Source organism: Microtus pennsylvanicus, chromosome 7 (genome assembly GCF_037038515.1).
Source record: "Microtus pennsylvanicus isolate mMicPen1 chromosome 7, mMicPen1.hap1, whole genome shotgun sequence".
NCBI lineage: Eukaryota > Metazoa > Chordata > Mammalia > Rodentia > Cricetidae > Microtus > Microtus pennsylvanicus.
This window is the reverse complement of record NC_134585.1, coordinates 117028884-117050506: the sequence shown is the minus strand read 5'-3', so window position 1 is coordinate 117050506 and position 21623 is coordinate 117028884. Positions and strand designations below refer to the sequence as shown.

The window sequence follows — 21623 nt, the reverse complement described above, 5'->3', positions numbered from 1 at the left end:
ACAAACGTTAGCCCATCAGGGGTCCTGAACCTCAGAGACTCCTCATTCCCACCTTCACTACTGTAAAAACCCAATTGTGATTGAGCTCGGGGCTCTCCGAATACTCCAATAAATTGGACGTGTGGAGAGACCGAGTTTGCAAACTTGATTAAAATAAAGGCTCTTTGTTTTTACATATGGGATTCGGTCTCCTTTGTTGGCTTTTGTGGGGACTCTGCAGATTTGGGCATAACAGTAGCTCTAACCTAAAGCAACCTTCTTTCCTCGCTCCCAGGCTCCCGCGCTAAAGCTTTGCGCATGCTCGGAGAGTGCTCTACCGATGAAGTACATCCCTAGCTCAAAATGGGAAAAGGTAGCTTCAGAAATAATAACAATAATAAATACGCAACAGATAGATGTCTTAGATCTTGGCTTTAGCAGTCTTGTTTTGAGGACTTCAGGGAATTTTTCCACATCCAAACTACGCTCCCTCCACCCCAAATCCTAACCCAGCCTCCTCTCACCCTCATTTCCTCCCTACTCACCCCAGGCAAACCAGCAAGGGGGAAAAAAAACCCAGAAGTTCCCATTAATTGCCTGGGGCCCTTAAGCTGCCTTAGCCTGAAGATTGGCCCACTGGAGTGGGGGCTGAAGAGGGGGTGGGTGGAGGGGCAAGACTTTCAGCTCAGGGGGCGGTCTGCCGAACTGCCGTCCCTAAGGGCCCTCGGCCGCGCGCAGCATTGTGGATGTTGTAGTTCTTACAGGCTGAGTTTCCACGTCGGACGAAGTCTCCGGACTCACTTTCCCGTGCTCCTGTGCCGCTGACTTAGATGGGGGCAGGTCCTAGGCAGGGCAAGAAATTGCACGGGAGTTTAGTTATAAAATGTGGGCTTCTGCTGTTGCAGCCTCCACTCCACCTGCTTTGAAGTACAAGTTTCAGGTCTTTGCTGAGTCTGCAGCAGGAGCTGCCGGCGTCGCCTGGGCTTAAACTACTAGGCAGTCTTTCTGCTCCCTCCCATTTCTCCCCACCAGCGTCCCGCCCCTCGGGCCAGAGTGTCGCCGGGTCGCCCAGCTGGAGTCGCTTGTTCTGAAGGCTGGGTGGTGCTTGCCCTCCAGTCCCTGGGAGATTGGGGGAGGCTGCTGAGCACCCGTACCTGCTGAAGCCTCAGCTTCCAGAGCCTCTAGCATGCGCGTGTGGGCCCCCGTGGGCGTCCTGGCCTCGTTGGCTTACTGTTTCCACCAGCGGCGGGTGGCTCTGGCCGAGCATCGGGTGCCTGATGGCCAGTGTCCAGTGGACCGCAGCCTACTGGAGCTGAAAATGGTGCAGGTTGTGTTTCGACACGGGGCACGGAGTCCGCTCAAGCCGCTCCCGCTGGATGAACAGGTGAGAGACGACGTACCTTACTTAGGATTCCCCCCACCCCCAACCCCCGGCGCAGAGGGGCTTGGCTGGGTTCAGACCAGAGGAAAACAGCAATAAACGGGCTGTGGCCCGGAGCCCTTTTCCCCATCCTCATCCCCCCCCCCCTCCACCAGTCTGTAAGCCTCCCTAGCTAGGGCAGCTCCCCCAAACTTTCAGTTTCTAGGTGTAATTTAACTTTTAAAAGATGCATAGGCACGCCCAGGGCATCTTGTTTTAAAGGCAGAGTCTAATTAGGCGGACGTGGAGTTGGGTCGCATTTAGCGGTTCTGTGTTTTGGTGAGCTTAAGGGTGCAGCGGACCTTGTAAGTGGCTCTATTGCTGGTTGTTAGTTGCAGAGACCTTTGTACCAGGAGTCACCCTAAGTGTTATCACAGCGCAGAACAGGCTGGTGCCTTTGGGACCAGATCTTATTACAGATTTTCTCATGGCTTGCTGGAGCCCGTTTGAGATCTCATGAAGTCTTTTTGGTGACGAGGACCTTATCTTGGGATTCTTTACGTTTTAGGTTTAGAAATCTGAATTAGCTAGTCTTATGGCTATAAATCAAGATAATTATGATTAAAACACAAGTAATTCGCTTTCTGTTTTAAAAACGATTGCCTGTCAGGTGAAAAAGAATAGGACGCCAGAAGTCCCCAAGGCCCCACGTGTTGGATTTACCCTTGGAATGTGTATTTGTTCTATATTCTTCATAATCATATCTGCTTGCTGAAATGCTATGAATTTTATCTTCGTATCATGCAACCCAAGGTCCTGTCTTTAAAGAGGGTCACAGGTGAAAAAATCAACCCTCCAGGTGACTTTCACATAAAGACATTCTAGCAGGCTCTTAATTTTATGGCTACACCACTTTCTGTCTGGTACTGCAATTTTCGTTTTGCTTCTTTGATTCCCCACCTCCTCCACATAGGGCCTTTAAAATTAGATCTCTAAAGTTTTTATTATTATTATTATTATTTTGTCCACACATGCTTCATCTCTTTGTACCCCTATTCTTCTCTATTTCTTCTTATTATAGAGTGTTAGGAAGATATATTGATGTTATCAGTGACAGCAGAGAATAAAGTTTGTCTAGATCTGGACCCAGTGTATACAGACTCTGCAAGTACCTATCTAGATCAACCTGTACTGGTGGATTCTAGCATAGAATGGCTTCGTTGACATGCTTTGACAAGATGTTACCATTCTATGTTGAGGGAACTGGAAGAAACAATCCCACTCAATTCATTACTGGAAAGACAGCCATTACATTACTCCAGCCTCATTTTGAACTGTAAAAAAAGAAAAAATATTTAAATCCTTTCAGGTGTGTGTGTGTGTGTGTGTGTGTGTGTGTGTGTGTACATACCAGTGATTATGTGATGGGAATCTTACACCTTCGTGGTGGAGATAATGAGAATCCCGGCTTCTTTATCTTTACTTTCTTTCCTGTTTTGTTTTGTTTTGTTTTTCGAGACAGGGTTTCTCTGTGTAACAGCCTTAGCTGTCCTGGAACTCAACTCTGTAGACCAGGCTGGTCTTGAACTCACAGAGATCTGCCTGCCTCTGCCTCCCGAGTGCTGGGATTAAAGACATGCTCCACCAGTTCCCGGCTCATAATCTTTTCTTTATATAGTTACAGAAGGTGGAATGTAATTTCACGGCCTTGCTTTGCAGTTTGAGAACTGTTGCTTTAACTTCCCACTCATGCACTGCAGACTTAGGCTGATATTTTGATTTTTTAAACATGATTGGTGGGAGGGGGAGGATGAGCACGCATGTGTGCACACAGGTGCCTGAGAAGCCAGAAGAAGCCACATCTCCTGGAACTGGAGCTAGAGGTGGTTATGAGCCACGTGGTATGGGTGCTGAGAACAGACTTCAGTCCTCAAAGCAAGCACTCTTGGCGGCTAAGTTGTCTCTCCAGCCCTAGGTAGAAGAAGCTTTAAACATGTCTGGTTTTCTTGGATAAGGTTCTGTGCCTAAAATCCAGGGGTGCAACCAACTCTCTGGCTGTGCGTAGTTGCCCTCAGCCTCCTATGACTTGATTCTGGATATCTTCTCTCGAGTCTTTCCAATATCCATGGTTATTGATATTTCTAGCCTTATTTTATTCTGCTATGGTTGCCACAACAGACTACATGGCAACAACTACAAAACTAAGATTAGGTTTGCTGCATTTTCTAGTTTCTGCTGGTTTACTACCATTTCAGCTTTCCCACAAGCCCTTACAAAGTGCCATTGTTTAAGAGGAGACAGTGTGCTGACTTGTTTTCTTAAGGATTGGGGAACAGTTGTTCTGTCCTGCCAAAAGATTTGGAAATAAAATTATGGAACTCGCTGAACATATTTCTGACCTTCCGATTCTTGGCTCTGCTTTCAACTTTTCCCTGGCTTCCTCCAGACAGTGGCAAGGGAACCCCCTTTTATAACATAAGTGCAGCCCACCCTAGTTCCTCGCTAAGTTCATGTCTGTCTTTGACAGTATAGATGAGCCGGGAAGTATGCTATGTTGCTTAACTCCTGCCTAAAGCTCAGCCTAGAGAAGTGTTTATGAACGATGTGCGAGTTCATTCATTCCTCTGGGTTGATGATGGTTCTAAACCCTGGCGAGTTATTGAATTCCGCTGGGGTAGTATTGATGCCCAGGAGGTTCTGGAAGTTAAGAGCACTTCCTTCTGTGGTAGAGGACTCTGGCTTAGTTCCCGGCATCTGCTTAGCTGTTCAAAATTGTATGTCCAGCTCCAGGAGCACCGCAGCACTCTGGGCTCTGTGGGCACAAGGCACACATGTGGTGCTCAAATGCACAAGCAGGCAAAACACACACACAGTATGCATGCCTGAGTCTTCCTGCATATCTAGATTTAATTGGTGCAGTGTGTCCAGACACTGTAAGAGCTTCTCTTCTCTGGTGCTTAGAATTATCTGGGCTCAATAGTGCTGAGAAGTGGAGACCCCACCCCATAAATATCCAGATGTGATTGGCCCAGAAGGAGGCTCAGACATCAGCAACTTAAAAATTCCTTGTGATGCCTCGAGCATAACCAAGGTTTAAAACCCATTGCTTTTTCCTAAAATCTTCACCTGGAAGGTTTTGGTATATTTTTCTGTACCTTTTTCTTTTCCCTGGGCTGTGTCCTGTCCATCCCACTGTGGAATTGCCTTCCCCGGGTATGCTGTGGTGTTGAGGGAGCAGGGAGAAACCGTCCACAGAACTCACCGCTGTGACAGCTGGAAAGACATCCGTCACATCCCACTGTCCTCTTTAGGAGACCCCATGGGAGGAATGTGTCTGTTAGCTTTAGGGGTGCTGTACTTCTCCCGAGCGGTTGTCTTGCCTGTATCTTTAACCTTTTCTTGCGGTACAGTTTAGTCCGGAATCTGCAGCCCCCCACAATCAGCATGTGGCTTTTTGCCGAGCCGGGTTCCAGCTTGCAGGAACCATACTGCTGTGTCCGTTTCTGTCCCTACACTTGCTTGTCGTCCTCCCTGCTTACTTTGAATTAGTTGTTTTAAATTATATTTTAGGTTTTGCTATCATCTAATTTTCTTAAGATTTTTTTTCCTTTTAGTTTATGTGTCTGTTTGATTGCCTTCGTGTGTGTCTGTGCACCGCAAGATTGCCTGGTGACTTTGGAGGCCAGAGAGCATTAAATCCCCTTAGTCAGCACACTGTCTCCTCTTAAACAATGGCACTTTGTAAGGGCTTGTGGGAAAGCTGAAATGATGATAAACCAGCAGAAATTGGAAAACGCAGCAAACGTAATCTTAGTTTTGTAATTGTTGCCACGTAGTCTGTCCTGGCAACCATAGCAGGAGGTTGTAAGATGCTGGGGAATCCTTGACTTCTGGAAGGTCAGTAAGTGACCTTAGCCACTGACCCATCTCTCCAGACCCCTAACACTCTCCTTAAAGATGATATGCATCTATGTATATGTATATATGAAGTAAAATTATCAAGTTAGTCTCTCCCCCGCTCCCATCCTCTGAAACAGGCTCTGGCTTTGAAGCCTAGATTGGCCTGGAACTCAGTTCTGTAGCTCAGGTTGGCCTTGGACTCAAGGCTGTCTGGCCGCAGCATCCCTTCGCCATGCTCAACTGGTTTGAGTTCGTCTTTACCTCCTAGAAACTGAACAGGGATGAGGATAAGTGTGTGGTAATGGAGGTGGGTAGCGTCTATGAATGGATATATCATCCGTGCATGAAAATCTGATCGTGTGCTTCGACTCCACATGGCCTGAACACCAGGATTGTTGCTGGGACACACCAAGGGTCCTCTGTGCTCAGAGGTGAATCTGAGTGGACCTCGGGGCCTGTGTCCCAGGTTCTGTGCCCCACACTGCTGGACTTAACCAACACGAAGGCTTACTCTCAGCTCCGAAAGAATTGGCGAAAGAGAAAGCTGAAACAGCCAGATCTGACTCACCGGGATGTACTGAGAGTCCCCAGAGCACACAGGGGTTGCTCACCCTAACCTGACCCCTGACCTTTCCTGCTTTCCTGCTCTGTCTTGGTTTTAGACAGGGTGTTTGCAGTAGCCACACAAGCTGAAACCAAAGCCATATTCTTCCTTTTTCTTCCTGTTTACCTCCCGGCTCCGCCCCCCCCCCCCCATCAGAGCTTGTATCTGCCCACTTCCTCTGTTCCTGCTGCCTTAGATGCAAACTTCTAGGTCTCTCTGACGTGTGTGTCAGTGGTAATTGTAACGTGCAGCACTGGCATTAGGACCACTCTGTGGAGCCATGCGCCTGTCTCTCTACCGCTCGCGTGCCGGGTGGCTGGGGCTCTGGGCACCTGCTCCTACTTCTGTTGGAAAAGCTGCAATTTTCGCCTTTATCTCCTGTTCTGAGGCTCACCTCCTACAAGCCCAGGTGTTTGCGTCTCTGCATCCCTGGCAAATGTCATTCCTTTTGCAACTTTGACTCTGCAGCCCGAAGAGCTGCGCCGGCCTTTGAGCTGTGGCAGCCGTGTTTGGCATCTTAGAAGACAGACCCGCCCCTGCTGTGCCATGGCTGGCTTCCTCTCTGAAAACCCAGGAAAGGCCAGATCAGGTGACCTGACATTGGGTGTCTTGCGTGGGCTCTGGGAGCTGATAATAGCATCCAGACTCGTAACCCAGTGGATGACTCAGTCTCTCTTCTCCAGAAGCTGTCTATGGAACAGGACAGACTGGTAAAGGCAACTTGCCTGGTGCAGTTTGGTGAAGGCTTTTAAAGAGCCAGAGAAACTTGTGTAAGCACAGAGCCCTGGCCACAGCTTCTTGGTTATGTGCTGTGGATGGGAGTTTGCTTCAAGGACCGGGGCAGGAACGAGTCAGAGGTTTGAGTTTTAGAATGTGTAATGGGGTTCACATTGAAAGAATCAGTAGGCTGGGAAGGGGAGTCCGAGTATGGACTAGAACATCCATTTTCAACCTGGGGGTCGAACGACCTTCACACAGGGGTCGCCTCAGACCATCAGAAAACACAGATATTTACATTACAGTCCATAACAGTACCAAAATTACAGTTATAAGCTAGCAATGAAAATAATTTTGTGGTTGGGGTCACCACAACACGAGGAACTGTATTGAAGGGTCGCAGTGTTAGGAAGGTGGAGACTGGAAGACCATCACGTCTGACTCCGCAGAGATAACAGTCGCATGGGTCAGGTGTGAGACCTGTGTTGCTTTGAAAACTCATCCAGTTCAGGCAGGAGCCAGGTTATGAGGACTGAAGGAAGACGAGGAGAAAAAACAGGTGTCTGTAGATGGCAGCCACTTGTTTCAGAAACAGAGAAGAGAACCAGAAATAGGCAGTAGTAACGCTGGGCTTCCCGCGGAGTCCTGAGTGTGGCTGTGGAGCATGGAGACCACACTCGATTCTTTAGAGGTTGTTACTAACATGGCAGTCCCTGAGATCGTGTTTCATTCATTCATTCACGGACCCACTCACTCATTCCCTCACTTGGTCACCGAGCGGCTGCACGCCAAGCAGCCTGGCTGCTTCTCCCTTTCGGTCGAATGGGCTTAGCGGGTCAGCAGCGCTGTGAGTCTCAGTATGTCTCAGAGAAGACCTGAGCTAAAGATACCAGGGATAATAAGGCATGGTCCTTTCTTCCTTTAGTCGGAGGTACAGGCTCCTTCCCTTGCTTTCCCTGGGGAGGTTTGCAGGCCTAATGTCAGGTGACTCCAGTCACATCATCCCAAGGCCATGGGTGTTAGGGCTACAGTTTCAAGAACTTTCTTTTAACTCTGTCTTTTTTTTTTAATGGCCACACCAGGTGGAGTGGAACCCCAAGCTTTTAGAGATCCCACCTCAAACGCAGTTTGATATCACCGTCACCGATCTAGCTGGTGGCCCGAAACCTCATTCTCCTTATGACTCTGAATATCACAAGACCACCTTGAAGGTAAGTGATGCCTCCCTGCTCCGTGAAGCCCGCTGCAGAGCCGCGGGGACTTTCTCTGAGGTGAGCTAGCCTTTATCTGACCAATCTTCCCTTTCTGTGTGCCCCACTTTAGGGTGGCGTGTTTGCCGGGCAGCTGACCAAGGTGGGCATGCAGCAGATGTTTGACCTGGGAGAGAGGCTGAGGAAGAACTATATGGAAGATGTTCCCTTCCTTTCCCCTGTCTTCAACCCGCAAGAGGTCTTGTGAGTCCTAGATAAGGAGATAGATACGCACTTGCGGTCTCGCATGCATAAGCGTCCTGACCCCTGCTCTCATCCACGGTGGTTTGGGGGACACATTGCTACCGTGCACTTACCTTATGTCGTAGGCTGCCGTGGGCGAGTATCACTGAAGGTCACGGTCAGGGCCCTGGGAGCAGCCAGGCTGTAGGGAGGAAAGGTTTCCGTTCCGTCCCATGGTGTCCTGTGTGTGGTTCTGAGAGGTTTACACCTGCTCCATCCCCAGCCATTCTGCGTTCCCATGTGAGCATCTCTGCCTCTGCATGTTCATTTCCCTCCCAGTGTCCGCTCCACCAACATATTACGGAATCTGGAGTCTACTCGGTGTTTGCTGGCTGGGCTTTTCCGACATCAGAAAGGTTCGTATTTGGGTCAAAAAGTCACCCCTGTGGCAGAGGAGCTCTTCTCGTCTCCAATGCCTTTTCCCTTCCTCTGCGCCTTTTCTCTCCATCCCCTGTGTATACGACTTCCAGTTGTTCATGTTGCAAGGGGTCCTTGCCAACCTGACCTCCCCAGTGAGCAGGAACTGGGTGCACCTCTGCCTCCTGACTCCTCGGGCTTCCACATAAGCTGCAGAGGTAATTCTGTCCAGGCTTGTGGGCAGTAGTAAGGCACTACTGAGAAAGAGGGAAAGGGCCACCCCTAATTGGAGCTTAAGACTGCTGTCATGGCTCTGATCTTAATGATAACCCCCAGCCCAATGTAGGTTGTATCCGCCGTGTTCTATGAAGCCTTCCTTCATTGAGAAGGTTGTTGAGTTTGAGTCTTAACACATTTAATCAGCGAATGATTGCAGTAGTCAATTCCAGAACTTTCTGTCTGTGAGGGGTGTATTTCTTCTTTTCTTTCTGGATCCCATGTGAGACCTATGTTAGCCACCGTCACATGGATGTGGCCAGACCTCCTGGCTTGCGCTGTCAGAGAGAGGGGAGGCTGCCGTGGCAGGAAGGTGTGCCGGCAGGACAGCAGTGTGAGGTGGTGAGTGTGCACATTGTGACAGGCCAGGACACATGCCGAGCCAGAGGCAGGTGTACCTGCAGAGGCCTGCCTCCACGCATCTAACCACAGCCCGGTCCCACTTTGTTAATGCTCCCCAGGTGCCCACACCTCACCTCTCCTCTAGGGAACGCAAGTGTTCAGAAATACAGGATCCTGTGCTTCAAACCACAGCTGCAGATTCAAACCCTAACAGGGCCTTGGGCCAGCGAATGAGGCGAGCTTTTGTCTTTTGTAATTGTTTCAAGTCCACATGGAAGCACTCCTTTGAATTTCAGATAATCAGCTCCTAACTGGTACGCTCTAACAGGTATTAGGGTACTAATCGCTGCTACGTAGCAAAAATTGTTGTTCTGTTGCTTCTAGAAGTATCTTGAATGGAAATAAAGTTTCTGTAAAACTTTGAAGAACAGTAGGACCATCAGGCCAGAGGTTGGACTTGACCCGTCTACTGGTTTGGGGGTTGCTACTCACCCTGGCTGAAGCCAGCCGCCTCACACACTGTGTGCCTAGGAAGCCAGGCAAACAGGGCAGGCTGCTCCTTGTCAACCCTTAGGCTTGGAAATGATCCACAAGGCCTGGCCTTCCGAAAGTTCCTCCCTTGCTCACCTTCGAAAAGGCAAATGTCCCCTTCCCGGAAATAGTCAGTGTGACTCGGGAGGAGGCTTCTGAGTCACCTGGGGCCCCTTTTCTCCACAGGCAGGTTGCAGACTGAGGATGCCCCAGGTTCTAGCAGGGAGGGAACCAGCTACCTTGGGATAGTGACTCCCTGAATGACTGGAAGCCCAGTGGGACTCCCCTCGGGGATAATCTGTGCCTTTCTCAGTACCAAGAACGGCAGAAGCCACTGCCACTCACGGGACAGTGCAACTGCAGAATGGCTTTAGGAGGGAAGCCCTGGGGTGCCCGAGACGGTAGAGGGTAGCGGGCTGTTCAGGAAGCCGGAGAGCGTCCATCTGCCCACTTGGCTGTCGGGCGTTAAATGTAGATTGTCTGCTCAGGTGTGCCTTACTTCCCATTAGCTACGTCCTGATATCTTGCCGTCAGGAGGAGACTGCGGACGGATGTGGGTTCGTGGTTATGCTAGAGGTTTCCATCATGGTTATTCTCCTGACACATAAAGCATTGTCCTAAGAACTCGGCACATATTGTGGGGCAGACACCGTCAGCTCCTTTTACAGATCAGAGAAGTAATGCAGAAAGAGGCTGAGTAGCTTGCCCAGTAGCCCGGATCTGCAGATGGTGTAGGTGGGGTTGAAGCCCAGCTGTCCATGTTTGTCCCCTTCGTCAGCTGCGTCTTTGAGGATGTGCAACATCTAGGATGTCTAGGGCGGAGCCTTTGATAATTTTGTCTGATCTTTGTTTTTAAATTTACTTCTGTGTGATTCTGTGCTCCGTGCATGCGTGGAGACAGACGATAATGTGTACACGTCCTTTCTCCTTCCGTGATGTGAGTTTGGAGGACTGAACTCGGAGGGCCAGGTTTGGTGGCAAGTGCCTGTGTGCGTGTGTGCGTGTGTGTGATAGTCTCATGGAGCTCAGACTGACCTCAAACTTAGTCTATAGTGGAGGCTGGTCTTGAGTAGCTAGTCCTTCTGCCTTTACTGCCGTACCACCGTGCCCAACCTTACCTGTTCCTTTCTACAAGCCCCCAGAATCCTGCAGAGGGGTCCCAGGGACTACAAGAAATAAGGATGCTAGCGTACCTGGGCTTTGCTTTGAGCCCCCATGCTGTGGGCGCTAACACATTTCTTTTTATGCTGTGTGGGAATGAGTGGGTGGTGGTGGTGGTGGTGAAGGGTGTTCTGTTGCTTTGAAAATCCAAGAATCCCTCTGCTTTGATTCCCTATGGGTTCTGCGCTGAGGGGATAGCCTTGTGATAGGTCACCCTATTGGCCTATGGAAGTGAATTGCGGGAAACAGGAAAATAACCCAATTCTGATTAAGTCAAGCCAGCCGGTCTGTATTGGAATGCCCACATGCTGGTCCTGGTTGTGTCTTGGGAATGAGTTGGAAGCTTTGGTCTGATCCAGGTCTGCAGCCCAGTGGGAGGGCGTATGCTAAACAGAACAAAGCTGCTCCTCTATCCAGTGCTTGGAGAGCTGTGGGCAGAATCAGCGCAGGAACTGCACCTAAGAATGACCACTTAGATCAGCTCTGTAGACAAAGAGATGGGGAAGGCAGAAGCGGTCCTGGAAGAGGGAGCTGAGGCCCCCTACCACTGGTGTTTCCTTCCCCCTTCCAGGATCGGTCGTCATCCACACCGATGAGGCGAGCTCCGAAGTCCTGTACCCCAACTATCAGAACTGCTGGGGCCTGAGAGAGAAGACCAGGTAACAGGCTTTTCTTGTTCTTGCTAGCGTCTGCCATTGCTCAGGCATTTCTGGGGTACACTGAAACTATTCCAGAGTAGAAAGAATGGGGTTCCCACACAGATCTGAGTTATGCATGGGTTTTAGTAAAATAGGTAGAAACAAAAGAAGAGGATTTGGAAAATTTAGTCTTTTACTCTAGCCCTAATTCTTGCTGATTTATGTTTACAAGTCATTTAACTTCTTAGAGCCCTAATTGTCTTGTCTGTAAAATGGGAATAATATTGCTAGCCACACTAGATTGTTGTAAGGATTACATGAGATCGTAAACGCTGAACAAAGTACATTTTATAAATTACTAATCTCTTGTGGGTTTTGGCAGAAGCCGGAAGAAGACTGCCAATTTGCAGCCAGGGATCTCCGAGGATTTGGAAAAGGTGAAGGCAGGTGTGGGCATCAGCAGTGGTGACAAAGTGGACTTCTTTCTACTCCTGGACAATGTGGCTGCCGAGCAGGTGGGAGAGCTGTTTCCCCTGGGTCCTGGGTTGGGAGCTGTGGGAATGAGGTGACTTAGCTTCCTGGGAGCCCTCCTGTCTACAGGCTGCTGTAATAGGATCTGCATGTAGGATGGATGTGGACACCCAAGGAGGGACCGGAAGTTAGATGACTACTCACCCAGGGTCAGGACATTACCTGACCTGTGTGTGTTTGGGAGAGTGGGCTTCCAGTGGGCTAAGTAGCGAGTATAGTAAAGAATATACATACCATTTTTCTATGTGTATATACTCACCTGTATGGAAGCCAGAGGACAACCTCAGGTGTCCTTCTGCAGGGCACATACACCTTGGTTTTTGAGATAGTCTCTAACTGATCTAGTCAGGGATCCACCTGTCTCTACCCCCCAGGACTGGAATTGTTAGCTTGTGCCACCACAGCCGGTTCAGGGGGTCAAACTCAGGTCCTCAAGCTTGCATGGCAACCACCTTAGCGATCTGTCTTCCCAACTCAAGCTTTGCTTCTTTTGAGACAGTGTCTAAAGATGTGTAGTATCTAAGAATTGCCTCCAGCTCTTCCTCTCTGAGTGCTGGGTTACAGGTGGGTGCCACCCGCCAGGTTCTACTTGACAGTTTTACATTTAGCATTTCTTAGGGTCCAAAACTTTAGGGGTCCATCTTTATTGTGTCACTTTTGAAAGGCCTGTATGAGTATCAGCATATTTTAAAATCTAAGTTGGCATGGTCCACATTTCTATATTATATTCTTATAATCCCAGAATTTAAGATGCTGAGGCAGGAGGATCAAAAGTAGAAAGCTAACCTGGTCTACATAGTGCAATCCTGCCTAGAATATATGTGTATGTGTAGATGTATTAATATATTTATGTTTGAGTCTTGGGCTGGTGACGTGGCTCAGTGGGTAAAGATGCTCGCCTCCAAACCCAGACAACCTGCATTTGGTTCCCAGAAACCTCAGAGCCGATGCTCACAAGCTGTTCTCAAACTTTTGCATGCTCAGTGGAGCAGTGCATCCCTCCACCCCGGCACTCACACACACACACACACACACACACACACACACACACACACACACACATCGGTCAATGTAAAATTTTAAGATGTCTGTAAAGTAATCTGGTTAGCCCGTTAGTCTGTTTTCCTCAAATTGATTTAACCATAGAATCTTTTTATGGACTCAAAATATATTGTATGTATTACATTTTATGAATGCATATAACATTTTGTGTAATGTGTACATATTATTAAAACGCATTGAAATTTATATTACATATCATGCAATAATAGTGCCACACAGTAGGACCCCTTCTGTGGATTGAAAGACCAGATGCCCAAAGACAATGCAGGGTCTTTTTCCTTGTCTTACGACAATAACGATGCCTCCCAGGCATCCCTGTGCCTCGTGCTTATGTGTAGTGAGTTTAAGGTTATATGGCAAAGGTTCATGAAAAGCATTTATATGGCATACAGTTTCTAAAATCATTTTAGGGAAATAACAACCAAATGAAATGTTTTAATTCCTTGACTTATAGTTTATCAGTAGTTTTCAAACTTGGAGTGCATGGGAGCCATCATGGGGTGTGAAGCTTTCTTTACAGTCCTGTGCCTATATGGGGCTGGAGAGATGGCTCAGTGGTTAAGAGCACTGGCTACTTTTCCAGAGGACCCGGGTTCAATTCCCAATGACAGCCCACAGCTGTCTGTAACTCCAGTTCCAGGGCATCTGCATCTTCACACAGACCTACATGTAGGCAAAACACCAAGGCACATAAAATAAAAATAAATACATCTTTAAAAAAAATCTATGCCTTATAGATCTTAATTAATACAAAGGTGTAAGGGTCTTGGGGACATAACTGGCACTCTTTGTAGGCAGGGAGTGCTTTCCGGTGACACTGCTGGTGACCCTTACAGGTGCACAGCCTCTGCAGCTGCCCAGCGCTGAAGAGGTTTGCCCAGATGATCGAGCAGAGAGCCGTGGACACAGCCTTGTACGTGCTGCAGCAGGAAGACAGGTGAGAGACCACAGGTGAGGGCTCTCCTTAAGTCATACCTGGTCAGTGGGGGGGGGGGGGTCATCAGGCCACTTCACACCTGCCTGCTGGCATCAACGTGGAAAGAGGCCTTTGCTCTCACTTCTGAGCCGGGGCTAGTGACCTGGACCTCCACTTCTGGGCTAGCCTACCCCAGGGCCTCTGCTCTCACTTCTGAGCCGGGGTTGCTGACCTGGACCTCCATGTCTGAGTCTCGTACTCTTCCCTTTGCTTCACATTTCACAAGAGCGAGTGCAGCGAGTGGAAGGTGGGATCATACGCTGCGGTCTGTCGACCACAGCTCAGTTAACAGATGTTCCCTGTTCTCGCCGGGTGCGAGGTGTTGCTTAGTCGTGCTACCTTCACGGGTGAAGGAACTAGACAGAATCCACAAAGCCCTGCTTGGTCCCTAGCTTGGAAGGAAGAGCTAGACTGAGAGGGCTGGTTACTTTTCCTGGGCTCCTTTGGCAGATGGCACAGCTAGGACCTGGTCCCAGATCCTCTGACCTGTTTGCTGCTGTGTCTTGTTGGTACTTGAGATTCTGTTCTGGAATGCCCACTGCTTTTTTTTTTCTTTTTTCCTTTTTCTTCTGATTAAGAGCATTCAGTTTGCACTAAGAATAGGTGGCTTGGAAGCATTTAATGTAAAGGGAACGGATAATCTGGGGCTGTCCTGGGGGAGGGGAACAGTTAACTGTTCAAGATTTTGCAGTTTCTGCTGCATGAGTAAAGAGCCCCAGGTCGCTTTGGCTTGGAGTCAGCATGCCCATCTGTGCAGCAGCCTTGGGCTTCCCAAAGTTCTCCAGCCAAGCTACTCAGCTGCCACTCCCTGGGACTCAACAGCTTCCAGGTTTTGTTCATGAAGTGGCCCCGCCAGACCTAAACAGCCGCTCACTGCCCTCCCTTCTGCCAGTCCACACGTACATGGCAAATACCCCAGGCTCCGTGGGCCGTGTCTGGTTTATCGCAGCTTCATCTTTATGCATCATGAAGCAGCTCTGGGTAATACACACACAAAAGGGCATGGCTGTGTTCTAGTAAAACTTTATGAGATCAGGCAGGCGCTTCGTCATTTGGCCACAGCACGGCATGCTTTCTTCTGACCCGTCGTTCTTTCCATTTCTATCAGTTGCTAAAACTGATGTTTTCTTCGAGAACAAATGGCACGCCATTGCAATGCAGTCTGGGTCTGGCCTGTGTACCCGGCAGGTGCATGCCGCATTCCTTCAATTACAGAGGTAGCCGTAATTTCTAAACTAGATCTACACCATTCATGTCGGCATCCTTCTCTTCCGTGCGCTTGAGTACCGGGGCTCCTACGAGCGGTAGGTTTTGGTTTAGTTTTTGGACACCCCCACCCCAATAAGAAGTGCGAGGCGCACTCACAAGTAAATCTTTTGTCCCTTGTCAGCCTTGCTTTGCTTTGCTCGGTACTGCGAGAGGATATGTGTTGCCTTGCAGTCACTGATGGTCACAGGATGACCCAGAATGAAAGAGGCAGGGCGTAGCTCCGAGCTCACAGAGTTAAAGTCCCTACTTCACTATGCTTAGGCTCCAGAAGGTGGAGTGCATGCAGGGACAGTCAGCAGGTGCTTTTCCAAGGGGCCTTTCAGGGTTTCTTAGTCTTGTTAACCTCCGCCCTTCCCAACTTTGCTCTTTTGTTCCTCAAAGTGTACTTCTTTTTTTCCACCTTGATCTATTGTGTGTGTGCACATGCACAGGTACGCTGTGCACGCTTGTGGAAGTCAGAGGACAGCTGACGTTGTTATTGTTGGAAGTCTCTAAGTTGATGTGAAACTCTTCTTCCCCGCCCTTGCTGTGGTCCCAGCCTTACTTATCTTTTTCTCTGCGTCATCCGACTGTGCTGCTGAGGTCCTCAGAGGCAGAGCTGATGCCTCTCCTGGGTGCTGAATGCCTCCTGGGTGCCCGAATGTTATTCATATTTCACAGGGAAAGTATCCAGATGGCAGTGGGCCCATTCCTACACATCCTGGAGGGGAACTTGCTCAGAGCTGTGGACCCCACGACCCCACCCAGCAAGACCAGGTACCCAGCACAGTGAACGCTTATGCCATGCAGAGCTGCGGGGGCCTCTGGCTGCAGGGAGGGACTCCGGGACTATGGGTCAAGAGCCAAGCTGTCAGTGGCTGCAGGAGAATGCTCACCAGGGTCCCCAAGCAGGTCACAACACTTTTACTTTTCTTCCTGCTATAGCTCTCCTTGTATGTTTTTAGTTTAATGTCTCAAAGTTATTTTTTCCTTTCTTTTTAAAAAATTGATATCACCCCGGTTAACTGGATACATGAATATCGCACTGGTTTGTAGTTTAATAGTCCAAAACAGTGATGATGTAGTTCAAGTCCCTTATTCGGTGTACGGAAGGTAGGATCACTGTACATTTGAAAACATTGGAAGCAGCTCATGGGCTTCCGTCCCCAGTTTCCCAGAGCCTGGGATCCTCTATTGAAATGTCATGTGTCCTGGGCACTTGCTCAGCAAATTGTGGTCTGGAGATAGAGTCTCAGGCCCGTCTCAGTCCTGCCAAGGCAGAGCCTGCATTGTCACGAGATGCCCCTTGATGCTGAAGTACTGTTAGGGTGTGAAGAGATGGATGGGGAGGAGATAACAGGGCTGAGCACCTGCCACACCTGTGGAGAGGTGCAGGGACCTGAGTTCAGAGGCGAACAGGGTTTCTAACAGCGCTGCATCCCTCTCTGTCCACCACACACCTGCAGCGGCACTGTATCTAGCATGCTGTTGCTGCCTTGCTGATCTCCACCTTGTACCTTGAGGAAGGATCTGGTGCCAGTCTCCTAGGTTGAGAGCCAGTAACATCCTTGGTCGTCCTGAAGAGAGACATGCTAGCATCGAGCAGACACCCTAAAGGGTGGCTTGCTTATTGTTTGACTGACTGAAACTCCTCGGGAAATGTGTTGAAGACCAGGCAGCTTAGTATTCCTTTGAAATTAATTGCAATTTCCAAACCCCACTACACACATGTAGCCAAGGGTAGAAGAACATCAGTCATGGGTGGCCAGGCCCAGAGGAAGAAGAGAGGTAGCACCTGAGCCCCAGGTGTTGTTTCTCCTTTGAAACTCCTAGGGTGGGGGGTGAGTGGGTGGGGGGAGGTGTCCTTCTCCAGGAGACAAGAGAGTAGGAGTAGGGTCCTCACCATCTGCTTCAGAGTGGATTTTAAATCAGCGCAGCCGACTGCTAGTTGCCCCCTTGTTTCTGAGGCAGAGACAGGCAACGTCCTGGCCTCCTGATCTCGAAGCAAGCAATTGTGGAGAACCGTTTAACTGTTTCCTTCTTGCAGAAAGATGTACCTGTATGCCACACATGACGTCACCCTCATGCCTATCCTAATGGCCTTGGGGATTTTTGACCGCAAATGGCCTCCATTTGCTGTTGACCTGACCATGGAACTCTACCAGCACCAGAAATCTAAGGAGTGGTTTGTGCAGCTCTATTACCATGGAGAGGTAAGATCTCTGAGGTGAGGCTGGATGGTGGCTAAGCCCAACCCTGTCCTTCTGTGTCCCATTTCCCCCCCCCCGCACCCCCCCCCCCGCCGCCACGCCTGAATTAGTGTCGCGTGTCTCAGGCCCAGTGGTGTCCCAAGTGTTAGCCTCAGCCGTCTGAATCCCATGGAACCGAGGGCAGTAGTTGACCTGTAGTCACAGGGTATAGCATGGCCACATCTCAGCCCTGTAACAGACTCCTTCCAGGAACAGGGCGACTCTCCAGCCTTCCTGAGAGTGTCTGCCAGGCTCCTATCTGTGAGGCCCATTTTAGGAAGCCACTGAGTGTCTTCATGGCCAGTATCTTGGTGTCCTGGCTAACCCATCACTGCTGATGTCCTGGAGAAGCTGAGTACTGTCCGGGGATGGGACTGTCAGCTCTTCCAGCTCAGGGCCAGAGCTCAGCTAGGCTTTCCAGGACCTGCTGAGTTCTGTTCCTTCCACAGGAACAAGTGCCAAGAGGCTGCCCCGACAAGCTCTGCCCACTGGACAAGTTCTTGACCGCCATGTCGGCTTATGCTTTAAGCCCAGAAAAATACCACACACTCTGCTCCCAAGCACGGACGGTGGAACTCAGAGAGTGACGTGTTTACCCAGACAAGGTGACTTTTAAATAAAGCGTCTTTATAGAAAAGGGGATCATGTTCATCAAAAGGGATTTTTCTACTCTGTGACACAATTTCTTACTTTATGTGTATGAATGTTTTGCCTGTATGTAAGTCTGAAACCACCTGTGCCTGGTGCCCCATGGAAGGCAGAAAGTGTTGGATCTCCTGGAACTAGAGTTGGAGATGGTTGTGAACTGCCATGTGATCTTCTGGAAGAACAGCCAGTGCTCTGAACTGCTGAGCCATCTCTCCACCTCCATGACATGATTTCTAAGAGCACTGGTGTGAACCTGGGGAACTGTGAGCTTTGGGACTTGACGCTCTTTTCTTCTGTCAGCTTTACTCAGGCTCTCATTGTGGCTATCAGAAAGATGGCTGCTTCTGCCTTTAAGTTGTTGTAATAGAATGAGAGACAAATATCAGTAAATCAATGGCTTACAGTGCAGTGTTCTTTTGTTTTAAGATTTATTATGTATACAGTGTTCTGTCTGTACATACACCTGCACACCAGAAGAGGGCACCAGATCTCATTATAGATGGTTGTGAGCCACCATGTGGTTGCTGGGAATTGAACTCAGGACCTCTGGAAGAGCAGCCAGTGCTCTTAACCTCTGAGCCATCTCTCCAGCCCTAGTGCAGTGTTTTTTAAGTTATGACAGTGTATTATGTGCATGTTCTGAACATAGAAACAGACCTGCTCCTCCTGGTAGGGGCTACACAGACAAGCCAAGATCCTTCTCGGGAAATTCTGTCTTAGTCTAAATAAGCATGGGAATAATAGAGTCAAATTCAACATTCATCAATAAATATCATACAGAACTTAAATAGACCTAAGGGCAGAAATCACACAATCATCTCAGATACTGAAAAGCCTTCAGGCGAAGTCTGACATTCCTTCATGATTAAGGCCTCGAAGAAACTGGGACTAGAAGAAACATACCTCAGCATAATAAAGACTGCATATGACAGATCTGTAGCTAACATACAGTAAATGAGGAGACTCTGAAAAGTCAGAAATAAGACAAATGTGTCCGCTCTGTTTACTCAGTGTGGTGCTTAAAGCCTAAGCTAGAGCCATAAGGTACAGAAGGCACACAGATAGGAAAGGAAGAAGCCAGATTATTGTATGCAGACAACATGGTCCTGCACTTAGCAAACCCAATGACTCACCAGAAAACACTGAGCAAAGTAGGATAGAAAGTCAACATACAGACAGCAGTAGCCTTTTTATATAACAATAACAGAAAATCAGAAATCTCCATCACCATAGCCTCAAAAATAAAAATTACTTTAGGAGAAAACTAATCAAAGAAATGAAAACCTTGTTCTGGTTAGATTTTATTTTAACCTTGGCAGAACTAAGTACCTGGGAAGGGGAGTCTCAGTTGAGGAGTTGCCCAGATCAGACAGGTCTGTTACAGGTAGTGCCACCCCAAGACAGAGGGTCCTGCTTGTATAAGAAACCTGGTGGGGCAATAGCCAGGAGCAAGCCAGTAAGAAGCATCCTCCCTGGTTTCTGCTTGTGTCCCCACCTTTACGTCCCACGGTGATAGATTGTGATCTAGAAGTATAAGATGAAATATTCCCTTTCCTTCCCAAGTCACTTTCGTCTTGGTTTATCACAGCTACAGAAAGCAAAATAGAGCGATCTATGAAAACCATAACATGCTGAAGAAACCAAAGGCAGTAGGTGAAGGGTTTCTCACATTCACAAATCTACAGTATTATTGAACATACTACCAAAAGCACTTCACTGCAAACCCCACAGAATTCCAGTGACAATCTTAACAGAAACAGAAAAGACAGCCCTAAAACTGATGTAGAAGCACAAAAGATTCCAAGTAGCCAAAGCAATACTAAACAAAAAGCAGTGCTAAGGGTCCCATGATATCTCAAGGTACGCCACAGAGTCATGGTGTCAAAACCAGCATGGTACTGGCACAACTCCATAAAACAGTGGGGTGGAATAGAAGACCCAGACAAGCCTAGCTGGCTGCAGGCACCCAATTATTGACAAAAATGCCAAAAACACCATAGGAATGACAAACTTGAAAAAATAATGCGGGAAACACTGGATATTCACAGGTAAAAGGATGAAACCAGATCTGGTGTGGGAGGTCCTTCTCTGTGTGTGTTGCTTTTCTTGGTTAATGAATAAAGAAACTCCCTTGGCCTGCTGATAGGGCAGAACTTAGGTAGGCAGGGAAAACAGGACTGAATTCTGGGAGGAAGAAATTCAGAGGAACACCATGGAGCCGGAGTCAGACGTGCTGGAACTTGGGTGGTAGGCCACGATCTCATAGTGATATACAGATGAAAAGAAATGGGTTAAATTAAGATGTGAGAGTTAGCCAATAAGAAACTAGAGCTAATGGGCCAAGCAGTGATTTAATTAATGCAGTTTCTTTGTGGTTATTTTGGGGCCAAGCTACCCAGGCGGCCAGGATGAACAAGTGGGCCCTCCAACGCTAGATCCTTATCTATCTATCGTCTTGTACAAAAATCAGTTCAAAATGAAGCAGTGGCATTGGAGGCATGAAACTCTGGATCTGTTAGTGAGAGAAAAACAGGAAAATAGAGACTTGAGTGGGGGTTTCCTGAAAAGAACTCCGCAGCTCAAGAAGTTCATATTGGCCAAGGGAATTGCATGAGATTTAAAAGCCTCCATACAGCAAAGGAGGCAGTGGGAGGCCATCAACAAAATGGGGGAAAATCAGCCCCAGTCTGACAGCCTCAGCACCTAGTCTATGTAAAGAACCCAAAGGAAATGAAATAAATGTCTTGCAACACACCTGACAATACTCAGGTGATTTAAAGGAGAATGGCCCCCGTAGGCTCATGTTTGGATATTTGGTTCCCATTTTGCTGGACCTCTCTGGAAAGGATTAGGAGGTGTGGCCTTGTTGGAGGAGATGTGTCACTGGGGATGGGCTTTGAGGTTTCCAAAGACTCCCGCCATTTCCAGCCATGTTCCTGCTCCCCAACCCCTCTCCTATTTGCAGTTTAAGATGTGAGCTCTTGGCTGTTTCTGTTGATAGACCTTTGCTCCACCATCGTGAAATCGTAAACCCAAAGTGCTTTCTTTTATAAGTTGCCTCCAACATAGTCTTATCACAACTATAGGAAGGTAACTCTGATCAGTTCAACCAATAAGTGGGCATGCGCATGAACAGTAAAAGCTGTGCCCTGAAGTCTATGGGAAAAAAGGTGAAGACCACCTGAGACTTCATCTCATCCCCATCAGAAAAGCTGTCGTTAGATAAACCGCCAACAGACGCTGGTGAGGATGTGGGGAAGGAACCATGTGCACTGCTGTGGGGGAAATAAGCTAGGGTAGCCTGTGCGGAAATCCCAAAGACGGTCTTCTAAACACGGAAACGAGATCTGCCCCAGAATGCAGTTAGACCGTGGGGTGTAGTCTTGAAGCGGACCCCGGAGACACCTGTGCACCCATGTTCTCTGTGGCCCTGTTCTCATTGGCTAAGATGAAGCCGGACTAGCTCCATCATCGGAGGAAGGGATAAGGACAATGTGGGCCTGCATACACAGCCTGGTTTTATTCAGCCGTCTAAAGAATGAAGTGGCATT

General features: G+C 48.6%; 1 protein-coding gene and 1 long non-coding RNA gene across 3 annotated transcripts; one reads left to right on the top strand and one right to left on the bottom strand.

Annotated features, from left to right (window-relative positions):
- Window positions 1-278: 278 nt before the first annotated feature.
- On the bottom strand, window positions 279-1233 carry LOC142855147 (uncharacterized). Its single transcript, XR_012911417.1, has 3 exons — window positions 1134-1233; window positions 742-822; window positions 279-332 (listed from the first exon to the last, which is right to left on the bottom strand). It is a non-coding gene; the product is annotated as an uncharacterized LOC142855147 (long non-coding RNA).
- Window positions 802-18475, top strand: Acp6 (acid phosphatase 6, lysophosphatidic). Of its 2 annotated transcripts, XM_075981835.1 has the most exons (11): window positions 802-1363; window positions 7643-7771; window positions 7884-8014; window positions 8333-8409; window positions 11292-11379; window positions 11741-11873; window positions 13788-13888; window positions 15857-15952; window positions 17223-17388; window positions 17874-18029; window positions 18148-18475. In XM_075981835.1, exons 1-10 carry the CDS (start codon window positions 1166-1168, stop codon window positions 18009-18011), a joined length of 1257 nt encoding a protein of 418 aa, XP_075837950.1. In that variant the 5' UTR covers window positions 802-1165; the 3' UTR covers window positions 18012-18029; window positions 18148-18475. The 2 variants fall into 2 exon arrangements, with proteins under 2 accessions (XP_075837950.1, XP_075837949.1); XM_075981834.1 differs by having other exon boundaries at window positions 813-1363; window positions 17874-18475.
- Window positions 18476-21623: the final 3148 nt, after the last annotated feature.